Source organism: Leucopleurus acutus, assembly GCF_964270905.1.
Source record: "Leucopleurus acutus genome assembly, chromosome: 1".
Classification (NCBI taxonomy): domain Eukaryota; kingdom Metazoa; phylum Chordata; class Mammalia; order Artiodactyla; family Delphinidae; genus Leucopleurus; species Leucopleurus acutus.
Window position 1 is genome coordinate 27,477,507 of NC_139142.1, and position 8,951 is coordinate 27,486,457.

The 8,951-nt window shown below is 43.0% G+C and overlaps 1 protein-coding gene across 3 annotated transcripts in view; it reads right to left on the reverse strand.

The window, feature by feature from the left end:
• Nucleotides 1–8,566, reverse strand: part of YLPM1 (YLP motif containing 1) — a 66,858-nt gene extending 58,292 nt beyond the window's left edge. For all 3 annotated transcript variants that reach the window (XM_082839803.1, XM_082839804.1, XM_082839802.1), the window contains exon 1: nucleotides 7,609–8,566. In XM_082839803.1, the coding sequence (XP_082695929.1) occupies nucleotides 7,609–8,481 (873 nt within the window). In that variant the 5' untranslated portion in view covers nucleotides 8,482–8,566. The remainder of the gene's footprint in view (nucleotides 1–7,608) is intronic.
• Between the last annotated feature and the right edge of the window lie 385 nt (nucleotides 8,567–8,951).

The following is an 8,951-nucleotide window of genomic DNA, read 5'->3' on the forward strand; positions in this document are numbered from 1 at the left end:
TTTAAAAATGAAATAAATGATGATAATATAGTGTTGTCACACAATTTTGTCACAAAAATTATAGTACAGAAACCTAATCTACACTTTATTCTTTATAAACGCTAAGACTCAGCTGTTCTTTATGATTTTTGAGCTTTATTTTTCAAGATTGTGTCCCAAATTAAATTTTTTACTTTTTACAATAAACTTTTGGTCCTTGTGTTAAATGGATTCATTTTACTTGCATTCACTGAGATTCATTGCCTCTGGATAACCAGGATTTCCTATATTGTTACTATTTTACTGTACATCCTCTCCAATTTTCCACATACAAATATACATGATACTCTTTTCTCATGAAACATACTGTCTTGTTATCTGTTTTCTCATTTGCAGAAAGTAACTGTCTTGGGAGAGAGGTGTTTCATGCTTTTCTCATATCCTGTCTGGTGCTTAAGCATAGTGCTGGAACACACAGTAGAGTGTCAATAAATAGTTGCTGATCAGCTAAAGACTTCCCTTCTAGGCTACTAATTTCTATGACCTGAAACTTGCTACATCCCTTTGGAAGAGTAAATTCCATCTCACTAACTCCATCCTGAAGTTTGGGTCATGACTGGGTTTTTCTCGTTTTTATTATCATACACATAATCATCAGTTCCTGAAATATAATTACTTTTACTATTCAACACGAAAAAAAAAGAAAAAAAACCAACACACTGTTCATGATAGTCAACAATTATGTGGTATTAGAACATTTTCAACTTTCTTCCATTATTGCATGAAAATACTGAAAACAGCAACAGGCTTGTTTTTTAGCTTTAAAACATTAATAAACTCTTTCAAGTAGAAGTTAAAAGTTTCCTTTTTTTTTAAGTTACTTTGAAAGCATCACCAAAACATACAAAGATGCAAACTATCTTTCATAAACTAGAAGCCAGTGGCTATAGACAGGAAGATTATTCAGGTCTAGATTCCTTATCAATTTATACCCACCTTATTCTTGTGCTTTCTATCTTTGTCTTAGACCTAGTCTAAGGTTAAGAACCTTGTTAGGAGCTCAGGTACTTGTTGATTTACTAACAGTCTGCACTGTAGATCAATTTCTATTTAATATGAACCCAATAAGCAGAAACCAGATCTAGTTCAATCCTAGGACGAGGCTTTGGCACATTTTTAAAGCTCTGCAAATGAATAATGATGAAATCATTCAGAAATGTCCTCAGTGACCCCAGAGAAGGTTGCTTTATCTCTATTTTAAAAAGGAATAAAACCTGCCTGGACTTGCTAATGAAGTTGAAATAGTAGCCAGTTCTTCTGAATGTCCCGTTATATCAGACAACTCCATCTCACATGGGATGTTAGTTCATAGGTAGAGGAAAATCACAGTAAATGTCACACTCAAAAAGAGATTGAATAGGGCTTCCCTGGTGGCACAGTGGTTGAGAGTCCGCCTGCCAATGCAGGAGACACGGGTTCGTGCCCCGGTCCGGGAGGATCCCACATGCCGCGGAGCGGCTGGGCCCGTGAGCCATGGCCACTGAGCCTGCACGTCCGGAGCCTGTGCTCCGCAACGGGAGAGGCCACAACGGTGAGAGGCCCGTGTACCACAAAAAAAAAAAAAAGAGAGAGATTGAATAGAGTTAAAAAGTAAGGATGTATCTGTCATAAATACCAAAAAAGATGCTAATTAATTCAGCGAGTATTTACTGACCACTTGCTACCAGTACAGTAAGGAACTAGGTACTAAAAGATTCTCCAAGTAGGGAAATATAAAGAAGGAGGGACAGGGAGAGAGAGAGAGAGGATGAATGAATGAATGGATGAATGACTGAATGAACACATGCGTCTATATGTGTGATGCTTTAAAGATTAATTTTGAAAGGTTGCCTTTCCTGTCCAGGTTGATTAGGATAAATGCCTGTAACATTAAATGTTCAATGTCATATCCTAAAGCAAGTGGGAAGGGGAGGGGGGACTTGGTAAAATAATGAAATGGATTTCCATTTTTTTAATTTATTTAAAATATATTTATTTTCAACATTTTTGAAGTTCACACTCTATTCCAGGAATTAAGGTCCCATCTTAAAAAAAAAAAACTCCTTTACTGCGCCTCTTCCTCCAGCTCCTGCCCACATACTCTCTCTCTCTCTCCTTCAGTCAAACTTCTTAAAAGAGTTGTCTATACTCACCATCCCCATTTCCTCACCTTCCATCACTCCTCAAATCAATGCAATATGGCTTCAGTCACTATGAAACTGCTCCTGCCAAGGTCAACAATAATCTACATGTCAGTAAATGCACAAGATAACTCACAGTCTTCATCTTGCTTGACCTCTCAGCAGTAACACAGCTGACTACACCCTCCTCCTAGAAACAGTCTTCCCTTCACTTCTGTGGCACTGCACTGTCCTGATTTTCCATCTACCTATTTGGCCTTTCTTCCCATTGGTTCCCTTAGGTACTGTGGTTCTGCAGGGCTAGGCTCAATGTCCTTTAAACTTTATTCTTACTCTACACACACTCCTCAGGAGACCTCATCTATTTCTGTGCCTTCAAATACCATTTTTATGCTGATGACTCACAAGTCTATGTCTCCCAGATCTCACTTCTAGACTCCAGACCTGTATCTAACTTCGAACTGGACATCTCCATTTAGAATCTTATGTCTCAAGGATCTTAAACTCAGTAAGTCTAAAACTTAACTCATCATTTTCCCTTCCTCCCCAGACCTGTTCTTCCCCCTCCTGTAGGTTATTAGTATATGGAACCACCATCCACCCAGTTTCCTATCCCAGAAACCCAGGAATCGTCCTTGATGCCTCCCTCTCCACTACTACTCAATCTCCAACTGGATTCTAGCACCAAAATATTTCTCCAGTCTTTCCACTTCTCTCCATCTCCTCCATCACTATCCAAGGCCAAGCCACCACTAACTCTTGCCTGGATCACTCTATTCACTATTCTCTTTAAATCACTCTTGCTCCTTTCGATTCCACTCTCCCCAAAGCAGTGTGAACTTTCAAACAAGCCAATCTGTCACATTTGCCTATATAAAATCCTTCAATGGCTTCCTACTGCTCTTAGGATAAAGTCTTCATAGATCCTCCCTGGCCTGGTTTGTACCTTCAGTAAGCCCTACTGAACTTAATTCTTTGAACTCGTATCTGGTTATTTCCTACCCATTCTTCAGGTTTCATTTAAATATTACTTGCAAAGGGAGGTCTCTTCAATTAGGTTAGAGCTCCCAGCTATATTCAATCATTTGAAAAATATTTATTCTTCACCTACTATGTGCTAGACCCTGAGCAAGGCCCTGTGAATATAATGGTGAGCTTAAAAAAGCTCACCTTTTCCTAATCCTTATGGAATGGTCTAGTGATATTTTCTATTTTATAATTCCACAGCACCTTACACGTCTTCAATTACTTTTTAAATGTCTTTTCCCCGCATTGGAACAAGTGAATGAGGGCAGGTACCTTGTCTATTTTGTTCACCATTTCATCTCCAGTACTAAGCACAGTTCTTGGCACACAGTTGTTACTCAATATATATTTAAGTATTAGATAGTGACTAAAAACTCTAATCAAAGTCAACAGCTTTACCTAAATAAGTTTTAAGAATAAAAGAATTGGGGCTTCCCTGGTGGCGCAGTGGTTGAGAGTCCGCCTGCCGATGCAGGGAACACGGGTTCGTGCCCCGATCCGGGAAGATCCCACATGCCGCGGAGCGGCTGGGCCCGTGAGCCATGGCCGCTGAGCCTGCGCGTCCGGAGCCTGTGCTCCGCAACGGGAGAGGCCACAACAGTGAGAGGCCCGCGTACCGCAAAAAAAAAAAAAAAAAAAGAATAAATCACAGTTCATTAAAAAAAAGACCAGTATGCATTTTAACTAGCCAGTCCTTTAAAACACACAGAAGAGTTAATTCTTCAAAAAAGACACATTCCATTATATCATCACTTTACTCTGAAAACTAGAAATTAAATCGAAGAATATCAAGCACTTATCCTGTCTTTTCTATGCTAACTGTATGTCCAATCAAACAGCCCTAGTTCATGAGTGAAAGTTTTTCTTTACAGAATTCCTTATGGTAAATATAGAAGAAACAGCAGAAAAAAAAATCACCATATTGCAACCTCTAACAACAAAATAATTTACTCAAGCAAAGACCATCAACGGATGAACCACTAGATGATATATTAGATGCAAGACTGATGGGAAGCTTTACAGCAGAGAAACCAGTCACCCCCCCTTGATCAATCTTGGCACCGCTAACTATGGGACAACCAGGCATTGAGTGACTCCCGATGGGATGCAAATGAAGTACACAGCACTACCTAGGTTACGAAGTACACTTGCCAAAAGAAAGGTGAACTTAAATCTAAGAAGGTTGCACAGTTAATGCCCAGTTTACAAAAAAAAACATGGGAGAGAGAGGAACAAGTCAAATGACACCAGCGAGACAGCAGACAAATCCAGGACGTGGGACATTCTACAGGATAACTAACACAGATTTTTCAACAAGCTCAATGGCAAGGGTAGAGAAACAGAATAGGAGAGACTGACCTAAATCAGGGATTCTCAAGTGAGAGTGATTTTGCCCCACAGGGGATATTTGGCAATATCTGGAAACATTTTTGGTAGTCACAACTGGGGGCTGCTACTGGTATCTAGCAGGTAGAGGCCAGAGTTGCTGCTAAACATCCTACAATGCACAAGACAGCCGCAAAACAGAATTATTCTGCCCCAAAATGTTTATATTGAACCCCAATTTGAACAAACCATCAAAACTTTATTAAGTCCATGGGGGAATTTTAACATGGATAATATCAAGGAATTATTTTTATTAGTATGATGAGACAATAGGGGAAATCTGAACAGATCTGGTATTAGATGATAGAAACTTGTTAATTTTGTTAGGTGTTATAACGTGTTTACCTTAGAAAAAGTCCTTTAAAAAAAAATGTCTAAGAATGTAGGAAGGAAATGATGTGAGATCTAAGATTCATTTAAAAATATTTCAGCAAGAACAACAGTAAAGGGGCTTCCCTGGTGGCGCAATGGTTGAGAGTCCGCCTGCCGATGCAGGGGACACGGGTTCGTGCCCCGGTCCGGGAAGATCCCACATGCCGTGGAGCAGCTGGGCCCGCGAGCCATGGCCGCTGAGCCTGCGCGTCCGGAGCCTGTGCTGCGCAACGGTAGAAGCCACAACAGTGAGAGGCCCGCGTACCACAAAAAACAAAACAAAACAAAACAAACAAACAAACAAAAAGAACAACAGTAAAGGCCTAGGTGAAGCATACATGGCAAATTCTTGATAGCTGTTGAATCTGAGTGATGGTTATACGGGGAGAATCATACCATTTTCTCTACTTTTGTGCATTTAAAATCTTTCACCATAAAAAAATTTTTAATGAAATATTCCAAAAATAAAATATGAATCAACAAAGAAGGGTTAATTGTCCGAGACTGGCACTGGCATGAAGAAAATGTTTACCACCTAATACACCAAAGTATCCTAAGTCTAGAACACGACAACGCTTGTATCTTATTCAACAAAACTTTGTGGAGAGCTGACAAATTGGCAAGACACTGGCCTAGGTGCTACAGGGGATAAAAAGGTAAGTGAGGCAGTCCCCGTCTGCAAGGGACTTAAGATTTGAAGAACAGAACCAAACCACACAGGTAAGCTGAAGCACGGCTTCATAGAGACGCTGATATTTGAGATGTGCCTCGAAAGCAATACAACTGTAAGGGGGGAGAGAGGGTTGAGGAAGTTGGGATGAATTCTAGAGAGAGGTAAAAAAAAACCTAAAAAGGCTTAGCAAGGGCCTTCTTGAGGGCCACCCTGAGAGGTGGCCCATTCCCACCTCTCAAATCTCATCTTCCACCACTTTCTTTACAGCTCTCATCAAAGAATTTGAGGCACTGAATAGTCAAAGCACTAAAAGAAGTTCACTATAGACAAGGGTACAAAGGCAGAAAAACAAAAACACTGTTCGTGCTAAATATTCATATTAAGGACCGGTCTGATTCCCGCCCCCCATCCCCCACTACCAAAAAACAATTCATTTGTCTAAGAGGCCAGAAAAAGTCCAGGAGAGATGAGGATATAAATGTCATATTTTGGCTTGGACTAACTCTGAGAGTGCTGGACAACAAAAGCACTGGAAATCTCAGAGTGGGGTGGTAAAGGGGGCAAAAATTCCATCTCTATTATAATGGAGGAATCTGGAGAAATAACCTGATGGGATAGTACTAATTTGGTGTAAGCTAACAGAATCTCTCATTCTACTGTTTTACCCCAGCATCTCAAGTGTTTTCTCCTGATGATGTGCCAAGCACCACATCTTGCTTACTTAAAACAACCTGTTTTCAGCTTGGTGCTTTGTGACCACCTAGAGGAGTGGGATAGGGAGGGTGGGAGGGAGGGAGACGCAAGAGGGAAGAGATATGGGAACATATGTATATGTATAACTGATTCACTTTGTTATAAAGCAGAAACTAGCACACCATTGTAAAGCAATTATACTCCAATAAAGATGCAAAAAAACCAAAATAAAACAACCTGTTTCTCTTCTTAATTTCTAATGCCAAACCACTGTAAAATTAGAATAATATCTTTTGGAAATCTTTATATGTAAATCTGAGCTTGTAGATTAAAAGATTCTCTTTTTTCATGAGGGAATCTAGGTAGATTACTAATTGCTAAAAGTGCCTATTTTAAGAAACCAAAACAAATTATTTCTTCCACTTTAATTTTATCTTCTTTCTGAAGACAGGAATTCATTTATTATTGCTACCCTATCAATCTTTGACAGGGAAGCATCACTTGCAAGAGAAGTTTAGAAGATTGGCTCTCTCATGAATGAAGAGATGTCACCACCATTTTTTTTAAACTTGGCCGAATTCCAAGGCTGTTACTGTGGAGTAAATGGTAACAACAATGCAATGCAGCAAATTGGTCATGTCTCAAAACTATCTTTAAGTGATGTGAGAACAGGATGTATGGGTCAGTTCCTTAAATGACCAACAGATTCCCAAAAAGGTCAAATATGTAGACTTCCCTAGGTATTGCATATATATCTATAAACATAATTAGGATGTTCCTGATTAGAACAAGATTTCCACCCTTCATTTGCTCAGACTTCTTAATTCAGGAAGCTGACAGCTATCAGTGGCCCTTAATTTTCTTTTAAAGAAACTAACTGGTCATAAGATTCATATGCATTTCAGGTGTCAGCCCTTTGAGAAGCTTCTTTTTTATGCTGCCTCTAAAATAGAATTTTAGTTTAAGTTACAATTAAACAACAAAAAAGCCCTTTGCAACAGCAATAAAATCTAGAAGCATGATCAAAGGAAACCAAGGAATATATCTGAGAAGTAACTCTTGAGCCACCCCATCACTCTGGTGTCTAGAAATATCTTCAAACACTGTTCTTTTAATAATCCACATTTAGCTAATTGAAAAGCTGGGATGTCAGACCTTTGACTTTTATGGAATACTCTGGAGTGTAAATTAGCCAGTTATCGTGTGTTGGAATTAGGCTAAGCACTGGGTAAAGCCCCCAGGCCTGCTCACTTAGGGCCCTATAGGTGAGAGACGCAGCTTGGGCAGATGTTTTCTTACCTGTGGAGTCATCGTAGAGGGATCTGGCTCAGGGGCAGCTTGCTGCTGTTCAGCACTCTTGTTCTTGGACCCGCTCTCCAAAGGCTCTTGCTGGACAGTTGTCTTATTCCCAGAAGGGGCGGACGGCGGTGGCGGAGCTAGCAGCTGGGATTTAGAATGGCCTTGGGAGGGGCGGGAAGGAGATGTCTGAGAAGAGGGCAAGTAGGACTGGGAATGGCTCAAATAGGACTGCGAGGAGGAGGAAGAGGAAGAATAAGATGGGGTGGGCGCCAGGTAGGACTGGGAAGGTGGGGACTGAGAAGGGGACGGCTGAGCGGGAGGCAGGTAGGGCTGAGACGAGGCCGGGGGGTAGTACGAGGGTGGTGGCTGAGGTGGAGGCATGTAAGATTGAGACGGGGGCATGTAAGACCCTGGCGGTACTGGGGGAGATTCAGGGGGAGAATCCAGCTCCATGGGAACCAAACCAGGAGGCCCGTCTCGTTGGTGGTGGAGCATCTGGTGTTTGTACTGCTGCTGCTTCTGATAGCTGAGAGCCGGCCCAGGTGGCGGGGGCATCGGCGGCGGCGGGGGCTGCCAGTCCCCGTAGCCGCCCCCCGGCATCACCGGCGGGGGCGGCAGGGGGGGCGGAGGAAGGTGATGGGGCTGGAGCACGCACTGCATTTGCTTCTGGTGCATCTGCTGCAGCTGCTGGAGCTGCGCCAGGTGCTGCTCGCGGAAGCTCATGAAGCCAGAAGAGGAGGGGGCCGCGGGAGTCGTCGAGCTCGAGTACCCGGGCCCCGGCGAGGCCTCAGGAAGCGCCACCGGCGGTGGCGGCGGGACCGGCGGCGGCGGATAGTGGCTGCTCCCGCCATACCGGCCCCAATTCGGGTACATATCGGAGAAGAAGGCGCAGCGCTCGTCCCGGCGTCGTTACGCGTCGCAACCGACCTCCAGGAGCTGCGGCGGCGACGGCGACAGCCGGAACTCGCGGCGCCTACAGGCCCCGGAGCGTGTAAACGGAGCGCGCCAGTGCGCCGGCGCTACCGAGCTGCGCCCGCGACCGGGAAGGTGGGGACGGTACCGGGGCGATTACGCCTGCGCAGTAGCCACCGAGAGGAGAACAAAGGCAAGATAGAGCGGCCCTTTGCTTGGCGACTCTCGGTTGCCACCTTCCTTCCGGTTCGGATAATGTTGGGGCGAGCTGAATGTTCCTATATAGCCAAGGAACCATAGAGTCTCACAGCTGAGAGCGGTGGTAGAGATCCTATCGCTCTACGGGTTCGCTTTTGAATGGAAAAAAAAAAAAGGTTCCATTCACAATAGCAACAACAACAAAAAACCATGAAGCAGGTAGGAATAACACT